This window comes from Neofelis nebulosa, chromosome 4 (genome assembly GCF_028018385.1).
Source record: "Neofelis nebulosa isolate mNeoNeb1 chromosome 4, mNeoNeb1.pri, whole genome shotgun sequence".
Classification (NCBI taxonomy): domain Eukaryota; kingdom Metazoa; phylum Chordata; class Mammalia; order Carnivora; family Felidae; genus Neofelis; species Neofelis nebulosa.
The window spans coordinates 24323743-24341094 of record NC_080785.1 but is presented as its reverse complement, the minus strand read 5'-3'; the positions used below and the strand labels follow the sequence as shown (position 1 = coordinate 24341094).

At 57.8% G+C, this 17352-nt stretch overlaps 1 protein-coding gene across 8 annotated transcripts in view; it reads right to left on the bottom strand.

The window, feature by feature from the left end:
* The window catches only part of KCP (kielin cysteine rich BMP regulator), a 39431-nt gene that overhangs the window by 4396 nt on the left and 17683 nt on the right, over positions 1 to 17352 (bottom strand). For all 8 annotated transcript variants that reach the window (XM_058724346.1, XM_058724350.1, XM_058724351.1 and 5 more), the window contains 28 exons: positions 16989 to 17073; positions 15302 to 15369; positions 15008 to 15104; positions 14783 to 14865; positions 14461 to 14554; positions 13515 to 13597; positions 10666 to 10759; positions 10493 to 10572; positions 10322 to 10415; positions 9901 to 9986; positions 9745 to 9826; positions 9357 to 9509; positions 9161 to 9267; positions 8990 to 9083; positions 8150 to 8323; positions 7924 to 8006; positions 7678 to 7771; positions 7390 to 7578; positions 6918 to 7088; positions 4732 to 4908; positions 4028 to 4113; positions 3677 to 3767; positions 3462 to 3544; positions 3266 to 3359; positions 2124 to 2297; positions 1852 to 1934; positions 1146 to 1266; positions 124 to 203 (listed from right to left, as the gene is read on the bottom strand). In XM_058724346.1, coding sequence (XP_058580329.1) covers positions 124 to 203; positions 1146 to 1266; positions 1852 to 1934; positions 2124 to 2297; positions 3266 to 3359; positions 3462 to 3544; positions 3677 to 3767; positions 4028 to 4113; positions 4732 to 4908; positions 6918 to 7088; positions 7390 to 7578; positions 7678 to 7771; positions 7924 to 8006; positions 8150 to 8323; positions 8990 to 9083; positions 9161 to 9267; positions 9357 to 9509; positions 9745 to 9826; positions 9901 to 9986; positions 10322 to 10415; positions 10493 to 10572; positions 10666 to 10759; positions 13515 to 13597; positions 14461 to 14554; positions 14783 to 14865; positions 15008 to 15104; positions 15302 to 15369; positions 16989 to 17073 — 3000 coding nt within the window. The remainder of the gene's footprint in view (positions 1 to 123; positions 204 to 1145; positions 1267 to 1851; positions 1935 to 2123; positions 2298 to 3265; positions 3360 to 3461; positions 3545 to 3676; positions 3768 to 4027; positions 4114 to 4731; positions 4909 to 6917; positions 7089 to 7389; positions 7579 to 7677; positions 7772 to 7923; positions 8007 to 8149; positions 8324 to 8989; positions 9084 to 9160; positions 9268 to 9356; positions 9510 to 9744; positions 9827 to 9900; positions 9987 to 10321; positions 10416 to 10492; positions 10573 to 10665; positions 10760 to 13514; positions 13598 to 14460; positions 14555 to 14782; positions 14866 to 15007; positions 15105 to 15301; positions 15370 to 16988; positions 17074 to 17352) is intronic.

Here is a 17352-nt window from a genome sequence, read left to right as displayed (position 1 = left end):
TACGTGTCGGAGTGGGCGGGGAGCCTGGAGCGGCAGGAGAGGAGTTGTTGCCACAGTGCACAGAGGAGGAAGAAGAGAGAGCTCTGGGAATCCCCAGGGCGGGGGGGGGGGGGGGGGGCTCACCTGGCACTGGCAGGTGTAGCAAGGGTCCGGCGGGGCCACCTCAGACCCCAGCAGGCCCTCTGTGCAGTTGCTCAGCGCCTCTGTGAAGACAAGAGTTCAGCGTCGGGGACGGAGAGGGGAAGCAGGGGGCAAAAGCCCACTTACCCGCTGTGTCCCCAGACTTCTTGGGCCTGGGACATACCCATATCCCCAGCACCTTGATTCCAAGAGGATGAGTCCTCCTTCCTCTTGGGTCCGCAAAGAAAAGTTGGGGCTTTTTAAAAAGAACTTTGCAGACTACTAGGGTGGAGGGCCTGGGAGTGGACAAGGTGTGGCTTCCTTAGCCTAAGGTCACTAAGGACACTCGGACTGCCGGCCTCGCCTGCTCCCTCTCCTATTTCCTTTTATATTACCTGGCTAAAACAGCACAAGGAAGCACAGAGAGCCAGGTAGGTACTCCAGGTTCTAATCCTGGCTCCAGCATTCAGTGCCTGGGCCATTTTGGGCAGACTAATCAATCTCTCTGAACCTCAGTTTTTTCATCTGTAAAAAGGAATAATAACACCGCTCACTGGGTAAATGAGAATTAAATGAGATAGTGTTTATTAAAAACACCAAGTACAGGGTACGGCATACAGTAGGTGCTTACTAAATGTTAGTCCTTTTCTCTTTCCCTGAGGCACATGCTAACAAGTGTTGGTAAGAATACCTCCCCAGCTCTGTAGCCCCTCTGGCCTCACATTACGGCCCTCAAGAAGCCCGCAACCTGCAAAACCCCATCCCACAGCGCCACCTGCTGGGCAAGATGCTCCCCACACTGCGCCTGGCTTCAGAGTCCAGGGATCCCTCCCTGCCAGCTTCCCCAGTCCCCCTCTGGGGGTGGGGGAGAGGTGCAGGCCGCACCAGCCAGGGCTTCCTGAATAGTCCACTGGACTCAAAAAACCGGTGAGAGCCAGGACTGTAGAGGAGAGCGACTGACTTCCAGTGTCACTCTGGGGATGGCAGTCCTACCCTCTTGTCTACCCCCACATCCAGGGACTCACGGGCACAGGTGGGGCAGCAGTGCTGTGGCCCAGGGGGCAGGAGCTGGCTGGCGGGACAGCCCACCAGGCTGGGACACTGCCGCCGATGACACTGAAGGCTCGGGGGCCCCTCAGGCTGCAGCTACAAAAATGAGTGAGCAAAGGGGGTGGGTCCCGGGCCCTGAAAGCCGAGAGCCACCCTCTTTCCCTGGACCCCAAGCCCTTCCATCGGCCTGCTGCACCTCCTGCTGGGTGCGCCCTGGGCAGGTTAAACTCCAGTCTGCAGAGACTCAACGTCTCCCCAGATCGCTCCTCACCCCATGCCCTAGTCCCAGGAGATGACGTCCCCTTCTCTTTCCAGTTACCCGGGCCTGAACCTTCTTATGAGTGTTGAGCCCCTGCACTCTCATGCCATTTCCTCCCCTCCCCTGCCAAATCCCTGGGCATAGGATGTCATTCATCGGCTCACCATTACTTTCAAATGTTATTCCCTAACAGGCCCCCCAACCACTTCCGAAGGGCTCCCCCTACCTCCCATACACACCCACCCTAAACTCCAGCCAGGAGGGCTGCCCACTGCCCCCACCCCGCTCAGCGCCTGTCCTGCCCCACGCTTCCTGGCCCCAGGGGGCACATTCCTATCTCTGACCCGCATACTGCTTGCTCCCCATGGTGTCCAGGCTGCCCCCTTTGTGGTGCCCAGCCCCTCGGCGTTGCCCTCACCCACCTCACAGATGCACACTTCACACGGGTCTGCCCCAGGCTGGAAGCTTTCCCCTGGCTCGTACTTCCGACCTTCATGTTCACAGTCTGGGGCAGAACAGGACCAGGGAGGCTTCAGGCTGGCAAGAATGCTAGGGGATGCCCCCGGCTCCAGATTTTGGGGTGTGTGCAACAGTGGGGGGGGTCACTTCTCCCGGAGCAGCCTGTCTCTGCGGCCCAGCCCGGAGAGAAGTGCTGCCTCCCCGCCCTCCCTCACCCGCCCCAGGCTCCCAGTACCAGAGCATCGAGGGCAGCAGTCGCTGAGCCCTCGGTGGGGCTGGGCACAGGAGCTGACACACTGGACGCGGGCACAGGTGACGACGCCCTCATGACACATGCAGGAGGAGCAGGGGCTTTGGGGGTGCACCCAGCTAGTGCCTTCCGGGTGCTCCTCCCCGTGAGCCAGGCAGCCTGTGTCCCAGGTGGGCAGGGACGAGCTCTGAGTCTTGGTTCTGCACGTGTGCCCCTGTCCCCCCACCCTGGGTGGCCAGCAGGGCATGCGGGTGCCAGGAGGGGGATCTATAGGGATATGGTGGAAAGATGGCCTGGGGCAGTGCTCCTGCCTGTGGCGGACGGGAAAGACCCTGGGCTAGGGTCGGAACACCCGGTTCTTATCCCCTTCCGTGCCTGCTTGCTTGCTAGACCTTGTGCCAGGCAGCAGCCACTGTTGGTGGTAGCCCAGCACCTGGCATGCAACAGGCATGTAATAAATGCATGTGACATGAATGAAAGGCTCCATCACTAACCATGTGCCCCAGGTAACAATCTCTCCGAGCCTCAGTCTCCTCACCTGTTAAATGGGGATTTCATCTGTCCTGCCTACCTCAAGGGCGCGTGAGACGCTGTGACAGTTCTGTGGAAGCTACACCCTGCTGAGCAGCGTATGAGGGTGAGGGCCAGGAGGCAGCCTAAAACAGGCTCATATTCTAGAACCAGATGGCTTAGATGCACATCCTGACTGCCACCTACCAGCTGCGTGCCCATAGGCAAGCGATGTTATCTCTTTGTGCCTCAGTTTTCTCATCTGCAAAATGGGAGTGATAATAGTACCTATTTGACCGTGTGCGGATTAAGTGAGCTGTGTGTCAAGTGCTGAGCTCAGAATGTGGCACACGGTACGATTCTGATGATGACTAGTGTGGTCAGGAAGGTGTCAGTCTTGAGGGGGTGTGGTCTGGGCAGGCCAGGGGCACGGAGGGGTAGGAGGAACCAAAGGCCTGCAGGGATGAGAGCTTCAGGGCCAAGGTGTGGGAGGGCCAGGTGGGTGGCCAGGGAGGGGGGAAGGCCGGAGGAGAGCTAAGGAGAGGGAGGGGGGGCCGGTACGGGGCATCGGGCCCGGGGGCAGAGGCCAGGGGGCAGCCACGTGGGGCTGGGCATACCTCTGCAGCGAGGGCAGCAGCCCCCCTGCTCCGTGACCTGGAGTGGGCAGGACAGAGGGGGGCACTGCAGCCGGACACAGCTGACCTGGCCGGCCTGCAGGAGATGCAGGTTCAGGGACTTGCCCTCTAGGCCAGGCGCCCCAGAGGCATGGGGACCTAGCCCCCACGTCAACGCCCTCCCCCCCCCCCACCATACCTGACAACGACACCACTCGCAGCTGCCTGGGGGCCCCTCAAACTCTGCCCCATCCTGGTGCTCCTGGCCCTGGGTGAGGCAGCCTGTGGGAAAGACCTTTCTTGGGTGGGGGGCTGTGCCACCTCGCCCTGTCCGACCTCGCTCAGGCCTGACAGAAAGAGGGGGGAGGGGTGGGGACGAGCATGGGGGGCTGGGGCACGCGGAAGGCAGCTCACTGTGGCAAACAGGGCAGAAGCAGGGTCCTGGAGAGGGGTGGGGGCAGAGAGCTGGAGGACATGGCTTCTTCTGGCAGCGCACGGAACCTTCCTGGGGGGAGAGAGGTCAATTGCTACTTCCCGACTCCGTGTCATCACAACCTGAAACCAGGCTACACACTGCCCCCTGGCAGGATGCCCCCACTGAGCCTGCCGGGCTCCCACCTCCCTCCCTCGGCCCAGGAGACCAGAATCCAATCCTCTTCCGCTAGATGGTCCCCCGTGAGACCTGGGTGAGGAGACGAGCTCTTCCGGGCCAGAGAGGAGGATCGAGGGATGAAGGGTCACCACGTTCCCCAAAGGCCACCTCACCTGGCAGGTGCAGAGGGAGCAGCTGGGGTCGAGTGGGTCAGGAAGGGTCTCTCCATGGGCTGCGGTGACCCCATGATAGAGGCATCCTGGCAGAGCAGGAAATGCATTGAAAGAGCAGCCATCAGGGCAGCCCCCCCATGGCCACACACGCAGCTGGTCCTGACGACCCCTACCAACGCTTAGGGAGTCAGAGAGGGAGAGATAAGTGTGGCCCACGGTGGCCGGGAAGGTGAGGCTTTGGCCAGGCTGTGAGCGGCGAGACCTGAGTGCGCGAAGGGAGTCAGGTCTGGAGGTGGGGTCAAAGGCCGCTGGGAAGTTTCTGTCTGTGGGGCCCACGTGACGAGTGGGCACACACACCCGGAATTGAAGGCAAGAGATGGGCTGGGCTCAGGAGCGTGGGCAAAGGGAAGCCAGGCGGGAGGGACGCTCCCCCTTGTGACTGGTCACTCAGGGGGCATGGGAGCCATCGAATGGGTTTGAATCTGGCGATGTGACATCTCAGGAAGGCGACGAGGCAATTTAAGAGCAGGGAGTTCTGGAAGTGCAAGGCAGTTTGAGGAGACAGCAGGGACAGCCAGGAGGGTGTGGATCCTCAGGGGTCTGAGGAGAGCACAGGGCGTGGGTTTGCTGTGTGGTGATGGTGGTAAGACCAGCTGGGCCCCTGGGGGCTCCAGGAGGGGCAGGAAGGGCAGGTGCTGTCCTACCCTGGCAGGTTGGGCAGCAGTGTCCAGCCGGGGTGAGCGGGTGGCTGCAGCCCAGAGGCTCACAGGGCTGGCGGCCACAGGTCACAAAGCCTCCAAGGCAGGTACACAGATTGCAGGGCTCTCGAGGATCCGGGAACTCCTGGCCGCTCAGGTAGGACTCCCCTAGATACTCGCAACCTTCAAGAGAGGACAGGGAGGGGCAGGGCAGGGGGCAGAAATGGTGAGAGGTGAGCAGTCATCCAGTTCTGACCTTGGGCCCCAGTTGAGGCCTCAAAGACCCAGCAACTGGGGGCAAGGAGAAGGCTCAATCCTGGCAGGAGACGGGGGTGGGGGGGGAGTGGGGTGGGGGGAGCAAAGGAGTCTGGGATGGGGCACCAGCCAAAGGGCACACTTTCCCCTTTCAGCCTGTAATCTCTCTGGAAAGACCCACAAGGAATCTGTCCCTAGAGTTGGATGTTCAACAGGCCACACCCAGCCAGAAGGTACCAATTTCTCTAACCTGGGGACAGCTGGAGATAGCCTAAGATGGCTTAGGAGACACTGATCAAGGTATCGTCTTTCCAATATTCTTCCGAGCCCCCTGATTAATCAGGGACCGGGACGGGATCCCAGGGTTGTGGCAAGCAGCTCTCTGACACTTGCTGACCTTCTTTTTTTTTTTTAATTTTTTTTTTAACGTTTATTTATTTTTGAGACAGAGAGAGACAGAGCGTGAACAGGGGAGGGGCAGAGAGAGAGGGAGACACAGAATCTGAAACAGGCTCCAGGCTCTGAGCTGTCAGCACAGAGCCTGACGCGGGGCTCGAACTCACAGACCATGAGATCATGACCTGAGCCGAAGTCGGACGCTTAACCGACTGAGCCACCCAGGCGCCCCTGACCTTCTTTTTTTAAAAAGAGAAGGCGCTTTGGGTGATAATGAAGTGTCAGTAGTAACCACAAATCCCTGGTGGGGGATATTGATAAGGAGGGAAGCTGTGCATGTGTTGGGGGCAGGGGGCACTTGGGAAATCTCTGTACCTTCCTCTCGCTTTTGCTGTGAACCTAAAACTGCTGTAAAGAAACAAAGTCTTAACAGAAAAAAAGAGAGAGAGAGAGAGAGAGAGAGAGAGAGAGAGGCAAGTCTCCGTCTCAAAGCCTTGGCAGGCAAAAGTTTCTGACTCAAATTTAATGTTCTATTTTTAACTGTATTAATAATTATGGTAATCTTCATTCCTGGAAAATCTAACTCATTTACAGTATGATATAAAGACCCCTTTCTAAATAGGTTTAAAAACAAAAGGATGGGGCGCCCGGGTGGCTCAACCAGTTGAGTGTCCCGCTACGGCTCAGGCAGTGATCTCGCTGGTCACGAGTTCGAGCCCTGCGTCAGGCTCCGTGCTGACAGCTCGGAGCCTGGAGCCTGCTTGGGATTCTGTGTCTCCCTCTCTCTGCGTGCCCCTCCCTGGCACACACTCTGTCTCTCTCTCTCTCAAAAAAACCTAAATAAACATTAAAAAAAATTTTTTTTAAGAGAATAAAAGGTTAATTTGAAGAAAAATAGTTAACTAAATAAACTTACAGATGCGAGAGGCTATGTAGCAAATGTTGCTAAGAGAGTACAAGAGTGACCGAAGCCTGGGGAACTGAGTGGGCCTTGTTCAACCCTCTCTTTTTTTCAGGAGCTAAAATTAGAGTTACACTTAAAACTGGTTAAAGTAGGGGGCGCCTGGGTGGCTCAGTCGGTTGAGTGTCCGACTTCAGCTCAGGTCATGATCTCACGGTCCGTGGGTTCGAGCCCAACGTCGACTCTGTGCTGACAGCTCAAAGCCTGGAGCCTGCTTCAGATTCTGTGTCTCCCTCGCTCTCTGCCCCTCCCCCGTTCGTGCTCTGTCTCTCAAGGGTGAATAAACGTTAAAAAAAATTTTTTTTTAATGGTTAAAGCAGTAAATTTTATGTTATATGTGTTTTACAAAAATACACAGTTTAAAATGTATTTTTTCAATTAAGAAAAATTAGGCCCAGAGAGGTTATGTAACTTGCCCAGGGTCACAGAGCCAAATAGCATCAGCAGCAGGAGAAACTCCAGGTTTTAGTCCAGTGTTTTCTGTTACGGTGACAGATGTTGGGGACTCACTCTAGGGCAGTAAAGATGACGCTGACCCGGCCTTCCCAGCCCCTCATCCCCACGGTCCCCTGCCCCTCACCATCACAGGCAGGGCAGCAGTCACCCCGGGTGGGGAAGGGGCACTGAGCAGGTGCGCAGGCCCTGGGCTCGCAGCTGACGTTGCCCTCCCAGCAGAGGCAGACGTGGCACGAGGCAGTGGGCGAAGGGAAACGCTCCCCGCTGGCAAAGTCCTTCCCCTGGTACAGGCAGCCTAGGCGGGCAGGCAAGCAAGGCGGGAGCAGTGGCGGTCGTGGTGGCCGTCTGCCAGGACCACGGCTCCCCTGGCCCTGCCAACCGGGCGGTGTCCCCCACATTCTTAGTGAGAACCCCGATGTGGGAGTGGTGGGCCCGGAGGAGTGGCGGGGGGGGGGTACTAGGGTCGCACAGTGTTAGGGGCTGGAGGAAGGGGGACATGTCATAAGAGGGGACGGAGTAGGGTGAGGCTGGGGGCAGAGCTGGAGGGAGCGGGTGGGGGTGGGGTGCTGCCTAGGCCGGGAGGGGGCGCCAGTTACCGTCGCAGGACGGGCAGCAGGGCCCTTGGCGCGGGTGGGAGCAGGGCGCAGGCGGGCAGGGCAGCCGCTGGCAGGACACAGAGCCATCGAGGCAGAGGCAGCGGCGGCAGGGGTCGTCGGGCTGGGAGAAATGCTCTAGGTGGCGGGCCGGGACCCCGCCCCCTGGCCGCGGGCAGCCGGAGGAGGTGGCTGCAGAGAGCGCGCGCCGCGTCAGGGCTCCAAGGAGAGGCTGCGGAGGCTCCCCCCTCCCTCCCGTGCGGATCTGCCCGAGGGGTGTGCGCATCCTACCGGGGCACTGCGGGCAGCACTCTCCGGGCAGCAGGACCGGCTCTGGACAGGGCAGCGGCGGGCAGCGGCGGGAGAGGCACTGCACGCTTCCGCTCTGCAACAGAGGGCCCACGCCAGGCCGGTTAGTGGTGGGAGGCTGAGGAGACCCCCACCCCTCTGACTGCCACCTTGGGGGCCCTCTCCTGGTCTCCCAAGTCCCACCCCTACTCCCCTAGCCTCCTCCTCTCACCCAGGTGGCAGACTCACCAGACAGCGACACTGACGGCAGGGATCAGACGGGTGGGGGAAGTCTGCTCCGTTAGGGTACTCTTTCCCGCCAAAGGCACAGCCTGGGGGAGGGGGCAGCTATAGGCCTGGGAGGGGCCCATTCCTCCCCGGGTAGGCTGCCCTTCCGACCCTAAAAGCCCGCAGATGGGGCCAAGCCATCCCAGGAGACCGCCCCCCCCCCCCTTCCCCATGGCATCCACCTCACCGTTGCAGTCGTTCTGGCAGCAGGTGCCAGGCAGTGGATGGGCACAAGGGGCCCTGGGGCAGGCCCGAGGCTGGCAATGGGCATGGCCTTCCTGACACCGGCACTCCTGGCAGGGGTCTCGGGGGTGGGAGAAGCTCTCGCCATCCACAAATACTTGTTCCTCCAGAATGCAGTCTGAGCATTGGGGCAGGGAGAGGGGCAGGAGTGGGGGCGAGGACTGACAGTTCTAGGCATGGGCTGGCAGCCCATCTATCCTTGGAGTCCAGGGCCACTGAGGAAATGCCAGCAGGAAGCACCACGGAGAGAGTGGAAGAAGGGTCTGTGTATGCTGGCATGGGTATCTCTCCGAGCACACGGTCGCATGTGGAGGCATATTTGAGCCCATTTACCTGATGCATGTGTGTATGCCTCTGAGGGTGAACAGCCAAGGAGCTCGTGCATGAACGTGCCTGTGTTTGTGATACACGCTCTGGTACAGACCCTCCGGGAGGGCGGAGCAGGGACCAGGTTACACTGCATCCTAGCACCCAGTCTCCCGCGCATCAGACCCAAACGTTTGTGGCATGGAGCTGCTTTATATAGACACAGGGATATATCTGACCGGTGAGGGTACTGGAGGAGGAAATACAGAACAGGAGGGAAGGGACATACAGGAACACGAAGGGATAAACATCTCTCTACTCTCCCTCCTACCCATACCCTGTGAGTTGCAGAAAGTCCAAGCTGTGTCTGAAAACAACTCAGAAGGCTGTTGCTTGCTAGGGTATCTGTTGAGCCCGTGGGGCCATGGGAGAGCTGGCTCCGGGGCCCCCAAGCCAGACAGGTGTAATAAGCACATACCTGGGCACCTGGGGCAGCACTGGTCGGGTCCACTCTGGGGCCTGGCACAAGTTGTGGGAGGGCAGTCAACCAAGGAGCACCTCACAGTCCCAGCCTGGGAGCAGGGGAGAGGGCAATGGGGGTGGGCTCCAGGAGGGGCTCAGCAGGGCAGTAGCAAGCCTGGGGTGGTACCTCGCAGCGACAGGCGCGGCAAGGGCTATCCGCGTCCGTGAAGTTCCGCCCATTGGCATACACTTGGCCATGGTAGGTGCAGCTCTCACAGCTGGGGCAGCAGGCACCTGGGGGAGGCAGACTGATCAGAGCCCAGCTGATCCGGGTGGGCTGGACAAAGCAGGGGGGAAAGGCCAGATCAGGGTGGGGCACTCACCGGGGAGCTGGGTAGGGTGCTGGCAGGGGGGTGGGGAGCAGAGCACAGCCCCACACATGGGCACGCCATCATGACAGGAGCAGGCCGTGCAGGGCTGACCATCAGGCTCCCACTGGACCCCCTCAGCAAACTCCTCTCCATCCAGCACGCAGGCTGCCGCAAGGGGGGCTGTCACCATGGCAACCGAGACACCTGCTGCCACCCCTGACCTTCCCAGACCACAGGGCCCTGGCTCTGCCAGGCCTACGGTGGCCTCTAACCCCACGCTGGGAGTGGCTGGTGGACCGGACAGTGCCCCCCCTTATTGTGAAGGAAGCCCTCCGTCTTCAGCGCCTGCGAGCAGCACTCCTTTGAAGCTGTTCCTCTTTCTCTCCCTCCCCACACATACCTGGGCAGAGCTGGGGGCCAGAGTCAGGCAGGGCGCAGGGAGCAACCGGGCACGCCTGCTCCTCACAGGACACCTCGCCAGCCTAGGAGGGATGCCGGGTGAGAGGTCCTCAAGGGGTGAGACAGATCTGGGGTGTGAGAGGGCGCGACTGGCTACCTGGCAGGAGCAGCGGATGCAGCGCCCCCTCTCTTGGAGTCGGAAGGTCTCCTCACTCTGGTACTGGTGTCCCCGGTACTCACAGCCTGGTCAGGAGGACAGGGGGACCGGGGGCAGGGCTGGAGGCTGATGGGGAAGCCTCACGTCACCTCAAAGCATCCACCCCCCTCCCCAACCCTGATGAGCCAGCCTCCCCTACCTCCAGGATCAAGGGCCCTGCCATGGTGCCCAGTGTGCCATGAGAAGGTGAGAACGTGACCCTCACCCGTGGTGACGGGAGCCTAGGCCGATCAAGGATTTGTCCTGTACTTTTAGTTCAAGGGAGCTTCCTGTAGGTCTAAACGCCCGCCCCCGCCCCCGTCCCAAGCCTCTCTTGGGCCAGTGCTTGCCCCTCTCCCGGTGACTCGAGTCCCCAGCTCACCATCACAGACTGGGCAGCACTGGCCAGGCATCCTGCCTGGGTGTCTGCAGGGCACGGGCGGGCAGGGCAGAGGCTCACACTGGACACTCCCGTTCTGCCAACAGGGCCTGATCAGCATTCAAGAGGCAGGCCCAGAAGCCAGGCCCTCCCTGCCAGGCCAGCCACACTCACGGCACAGTGGCAGCGCAAGCAGGGGTCCCCAGAGCCCACGGGCTCTCCGCTGCGGTACTCCCGCCCATTTAGGAAACAGCCTGTTGGGGAATAGGGTGCCTTAAAGTCCTGGCCTTCATGGGAGACTGAGCTGGGCCACAGGTGAGCTTTCTGGACCCCCACTCCAGACTCACCATCGCACAGCGGGCAGCAGGTGCCTGGACGAGGCCGGGCAGGGTACGGGCACAGGCTGGAGCATTCTCGCTGGCGGCACTGAATGTGGCCCTCCTGGGAGGGGGCACAGCGGGCAGGGGAAGGGGCCATTAGAGCTCCGTCAAGTGGCAGAAATGGCAGTCGAGTTCCCATGATGCGCTTACTAGATGTTGTTATGAGTTGAGCTGTGCCCCCCTCCAAATTCATATGTTGAAGTCCTAACCCCTCGCACCCCAGAACACGACGTATTTGGAAATAGGGTCACTGCATATATAATTAGTTAAGCTGAGGTCATACTGGAGTGGGGTGGCCCCTCCAAAAACTGCGTCCTTAAAAAAGGGGACATTTGAACACAGACACACACACAGGAAGATCAAGGCAGAAGCCAAGGGATACCAAGGACTGCCAGCAAACCACCAAAAGCCAGGAGAGAGGCCTGGAACAGATTCCCTCTTACAGCCCTCGGAAGGACACCTTGACCTTGGACTCTGATCTCCTGAACCACGAGATGATGCATTTCTGTTGTTTAAGCCAAACCCCTTTGCGGTACTTTGTTATGGTGGCCCTAGGAAAGTAATACAGATGTATAACCCAGCACGTTAATGAAGCTCTCTGTGACTCAGTTTACCCATCGGCAAAGACAGTAAATAGTCCTGTCCTCACAGCCTTGTTATGGGAATGAAATGAGATATGGCGTCCGGTGTGACAGCCACCTCTGGAAGCTGGCGAGTCAACAGTAGCTGCTGCTACTCGCCACGGCTGTTCCCAGACAGACCCCTGCCCTTAGAGTTCCCACCTACATCAGGGCTCACTATGTCCAGTCCCGTAAGTGGGCAGCCAGTGACTCTTCTCACAGGTGTCGGGAGGGTGGTCCATGTGAACAGAGAAGGGAGGCACGTGGTTGCAAAGGGGATGGATGCCCCATGGCCTTGGCAGTGGAGTCTTCAGACCTTGGTAGGCTGTCAGGAAGCTGTATGGCTCTGGCTTGAAACACAACCCTTCTCAGGATGCTCCCTGCCTGGACATGAGGTTTCCACGTCCCCACCTTCTTCCCCCAGTCTTCGCCCTGACTGTTCCCTACACCTGGTGTCTTAGTCCACTTGTGTTGCTGTAATGAAATCCCATAGGCTGGGGGGCTTATAGACAACAGAAATTTACTTCTCCCAGTTCTGGAAGTTGGGAAGTCCAAGATCAAGGTGCCAGGAGATTCAGTGTCTGAAAAGGACCGGCTTCCAGGTTCCTAGACACCTGCTTTTTCACTGTTTTCACGTGGCTGATGAGAGGAGCTAGCTCTTTGGGGTCCCTTCTACAAAGACACTAATCCCATTCATGAGGGCTCCACCCTCATGACCTAAGCACCTCCCAAAGGCCCTACCTCTAAATACGATCACCTTGGGGTTAGGATTTCAACATATGAACTTGGGGGAGACACAAACATTCAGTTCATAGCACCTGGAATGTCTTCCCCCATTTCTTCCTGCTTAAATGCTACTCACCCTTTAAGACCTAGGTAAACACCATCCCTTCCATGAAGATTTTCTAGATCTGTGTTGCCCAGTAGAAACATAACACAAGTCGTAAGTCATTTTAAATTCTCTAGTAGGGGTGCTTGGGTGGCTCAGCGGGTTAAGCGTCCAACTCTTGATTTTGGGTCAGGTCATGATCTCATGGTTGTGAGATCGAGCCCTGTGTCAGGCTCTGTGCTGGGTACGGAGCCTGCTTGGGATTCTCTCTCTCCCTCTCTCTGCTTCTCCCCTGCTTGCATACACATGCTCTCTCACTCAAAAAAATAAAATAAATTAAATTACTCTAGCAGTCAAATTTCAAAAAGGAACAGATGAAACTAAATATTAATATATATTCCATTCAACTGACTATATCTAAAAGTTATTTCTTTTTTAAAAAACTTCAAAAAATGTCTATTTATTAAAAAAAAAATTTTAATGTTTATTCTTGAGAGAGAGAGAGGGAGAGACAGAGACAGAGCATGATTTGGGGAGGGGCAGGGAGAGAGGGAAACACAGAATCCGAAGCAGGCTCCAGCCTCTAAGCTGTCAGGACAGAGCCCGATGCGGGGCTCGAGCTCACGGACCACGAGATCATGACCAGACCCAAAGTCAGATGCTTAACCGACTGAGCCACCCAGGTGCCCCTATTTATTTTTGAAAGAGAGAGTACCAGCAGGGGAGGGACAGAGAGAAAGGGAGACAGAGAATCCAAAGTAGGCTCCACATTGTCAATGCAGAGCCCAACTCAGGGCTCGAACTCACGAACCTCCAACCATGGAATCATGACCTGAGCTGACGTCGGTTGCTTACCCGACGGAGTCACTCAGGCACGTCCCAAAAGTGATTTCAACATAAACTAGCAATGAGATGTTTTATATTCCTTTCTTTTGTCCTAAGTCTTTAAAATCCCACATTTTGCACTTCAGCCCATCTCCAACTGGACAGCTACTTTCAAGGGCTCAGTGGCCACATGCGGTGGTGGCCACAGACGGGACAGCGCAGTTCTAGATGTCTCCACGTAATCTGCATTTCTCTCTCCCCCGAGCTGTTGCTGCCTGTCACATCCTGACCTGCCTCACTTCCGGAGCTTGCAAGCTCTTTGAGTTCATTCGAAAACCCACGCTGCACATCTACGATGCTCAGAACTGGGCATACAGGTGGGCACAACCCCATCCTCACCCTCATAGCGCCCGGGATCAGGTCTTCTCCACCTCTGTCCCCTCCCAGTGCATAGGGGATGTGCTCAGTGAAATGAAGGGATGAATACGGTTGGCCTGGGGATGGGGAGGGGTGAGGGGTGTGGGAGCAGCGGAGGGACTCACCAGGCACCGGCAGATCCGGCAGGGGTCCCGAGGGGCAGTCCACTCTTGGCCATGATCCCAGCGAGAGCCACCTTCCGTGCAGCCTGGGGTTGAGGTAAAGATGGGCACAGAGGAAGCCTGGTAGGAGCCGGCCTGGATAGCAGCTTCAGCCGGCCCCTACCCTCTTTCACATGCCCTGAGCCCAGACCAGACCAGGCCATGCCTCTGCCTAGACTCCTGAGGGCTTCCAGTGCAAGGCCTCCCGGGACCCATTGTGGCCATGCCCACCTCCCCCCAGCTCTTGGCCCCTCCTCACCTCTCGCTGTAAGCGTTGGCCATTCGCGTACATTTGCACCTTCCCGCCTACCGCACACCCACCTCACATGACTGTCAGTCCCGAGCCTTTGTGCAAGCTCTCCTCTCTTCCTGGAATGCCCTCTGCCTTATTCCACCCTTCCCCTGGCTAACTGCTCTTTATCCTGAAGGTTCACTCAGGACGCGCTGCCTCCAGGACGCTTTCCTTCCTGTGTCCAGGCTGGATTAGGTCTCCTTCCTCTGAGTGTCCACAGTGCCCGGCACCTGCTTCTAATACTGCCTTTGCGATAGTACTGGTGTGTGATTCAGTGTCACCCTCTACTGGTCTTCTTGGAGGGGGGGCCCCCTTGTGTCTTCCGTGCACATAGCAAATGAAAATGCTCAGCATTTATCAAGGTATAGAATGGCATTATCCACACCTCACAAATGGGGAATCGAGACTCAGAGTAACTCCCTCAGAGGTACCCGGCCACGAAATGGCAAGGGCGGGATTTGAGCCCAGGCACCTCAGCTCCAGAGCAGCGTTGGCCGGGCATCGCTTCCCCCCTGACCAAACCCCCCAGGTCAGGGCCAGCAGAATGGGCTCTGGAGTTGAAGAAATGCTGTGACATCCCCACCTGGAGCTCTACCAGGGAAGGGTCAGGGCTCTCACCTTGGCAGGTCGGGCAGCAGTGGCCAGGCCTCAGGACTGGCTCAGGGCAGGGGCTGGGTGGACACTTGATGGGCGCACAGCGAACCAGGCTCCTCTGTAATACACCAGTCGCCGTAAAGCCACCCTGTCTGGCTCCCAGACAGGGCAGGGTGGACAAGCGTCAGACATCCTTGGAGGGGTGGGGCACAGGACCGCGATGGAGGGTGAGCCTCACCGGCAGGAGGTCTTGGAAGGTATATGAAAGAGCAGCAGGTGTGACCCAAGGGGGAGCAGGGAGAGTATATGGAGGAGCAAGGCCTGAACGAGGCGGGTGGGGACTCACCAGGCAGGAGCATTGGAGACAAGGGTCGGCGCTGGACAGGAAGTTGGCCCCCTCTTCATAAGGCCGCCCCTCATACTCACAGCCTGGGGAGGGTTGTCAGGATGACAGGCCGGTCAGCAGAGAGCAGGGTGAGTGGACATCACCCAAGGGAAGGCATGACCCCAAGTAGGTACCGGACCCTCCGGGGCTGAGGGGATGGAGGGGCAGGGTGGGGCGAGAGGTCACCTGGCCGGCAGACAGGGCAGCACTCCCCAGGTGGGGTGTAGCTCTCCAGGCAGTTGAGCTCTGCACATGAGGGCCCCTGGCACCGCACGGTCCCTGCCTGCAGGGCAGACACTGAGCCCTCCCTCCCTCTCCACTGCCCAAGCTGAGTTACTCCGCAGGCCTGGTGGGCCTAGCAGGCTGCAGGCCTCGAGGCCTGGGTGGCAGCAGCAGCTCTGCCTGGCCCCCAGATTGGGCTTGGCATGCCGAGCATCAGGGATGTGCGTGGTGGCCGGGACTAGGCTCTGATTCCCTTACCTGGCAGGTGCAGATGACACAGGGCTCTGGTTGCCATGTTTCCCCATCCCTGTGGCCTCCAGGGCAGCCTGAAAAACCAGGGCCAGGCCCCCGAGTAAGAGACCCAGGGTACTGGAACCAAAGCACCCACAAGGGAACCACATCAAAGGGCACCGTTCAGGGGGCGCCTGGGTGGCTCAGTCGGTGAAGCGTCCGACTTCAGCTCAGGTCGTGATCTCGCGGTCCGTGAGCTCGAGCCCCGCGTCGGGCTCTGGGCTGATGGCTCAGAGCCTGGAGCCTGCTTCCGATTCTGTGTCTCCCTCTCTCTCTGCCTCTCCCCCATTCATGCTCTGTCTCTCTCTGTCTCAGAAATAAATTAAAAAAAAAAAAAAAAAGGGGGGGGCGCCATTCAGGAGACAGATTTTTGTATTTACTACAACTTTCCAGCAGATGGCAGTAAAGCGTCTGACTCAAGCATAATCAGATTTCCACTATTTTACAATAGATGCAAGTGTTGAGGAAAGGGTGCTTTTTAAAAAATTTCACGGAAGATATCATATGAGCTAGCAGTGGCCTTGAGGCACCACGTGTCCTGAAATCTGTGTGTGCGTGTGTGTGTGTGTGTGTGAGAGAGAGAGAAAGAGAGAGAGAGAGAGAGAGAGAGAGAGAGAGAGAGAGAGAGAGAGAGAATGTGTGTGTCCCTTTTCTTTGGGATCCATCAACTCCCAAGACTCCATTCCTCATCTCTGGCCAAGACTCCCAGTCTACATTTCCAGACCTCGCTGGTCTCCTGAGCCTCTGACCCACCCTGTGCCCCATCAGCTGATATTCTGCCACGTAAAGTACAGGATGCCGGGTCGAATTTGAATTCCATGTAGACGACCCATATTTTTTTTAGTATAAGTATGTCCCAAATATTGCATGAGACCGACTTACACCAAAAAAGTATGTGTTGTTTATGTGAAACTCAAATCTAACAAGGCATCCTGTATTTTTTGGGGTAAATCAGGCAATCCCATCTCCCGGAGCTAGTAACATCCCCCAGCAGAGCCACTGCCTCCTGCCTCCACTTCCTCCCAGTTCCCTTCATGTCACTGGCACCACTGCCTTCCTAGTTCCCCACTATTGCATGCGGTCTAACCCACCAGCTCCTGCCCATTGTTTTAGAAACACCCCGCCCTCTGCAGACACTGCCATCCCTGGCTCCATGCCTAGACAACCACTGTACTAGCCCGCTAACGGGTTCTGTCTGCATCCAGTCCATACCAGATGGTTAGTCCTAAAACACTCCTTTGAACAAGCCACACTCGGGCTCTGCAGCCTTCAATGGCTCCCCATTGCCCACAGAAGAAAGTCCAAAATGCAAGGCTTACAGCAGTCTGTTACCACTGAGCCTCTGGCAGCTAACCACATACTGCCCTTCTTTACGTTCTCTTACTCTATTCATTGGATCTTAAATCTTGTGTTATGTTGGCTGTTTATTTTCTCAACTAGATTAGAAGCTCCCTGGGGGCAGGAAAAAGATCATACAGAGCTTTTGGATCGGTCCCAGGCCGGAGTGAGTATTTGCTGGCTGTGCTTCCGTTCTGAATTCCCTAACTACTGCCAGAGTGGGTGGGCAGGCACTCTGTGGCAGGGGGCAGGGGGCAGACGATGGCTCTGGGGGCCCCAGAATGAGTGCAGGAGGCGAGGCTGGCAGGAGGCTGACCTGGCTCACAGTGAGGACAGCATGTTCCTGGCTCCGGGCAGGGTCCTCTTGGGCATGGCTTCTGGGTACACGTTATGGTTCCTTCCTGTGGGGAAGCAGACTAGTGGCTGCCTAGCCATCAGAACCTGGCCTCCAGAACTGAAACCTCACCCCTGGCTGTGACACACCAGAGGAGCACGAAGTTGAGGCAGCTCAGGGTACATGGGCTACCTTCGGTCTGAGGGCAGGAAAGAGACACCCTACCCCCACTCCCATCATCTCCTACTGCTCTTGGCCCCCAGAAAGCATCTCTTCCAGGTGCCAGCAAGTTCCCAGAGTGGAGAGATCCTAGGAAGGGAACTGAGAACTTCCTCAACGGAGGAGC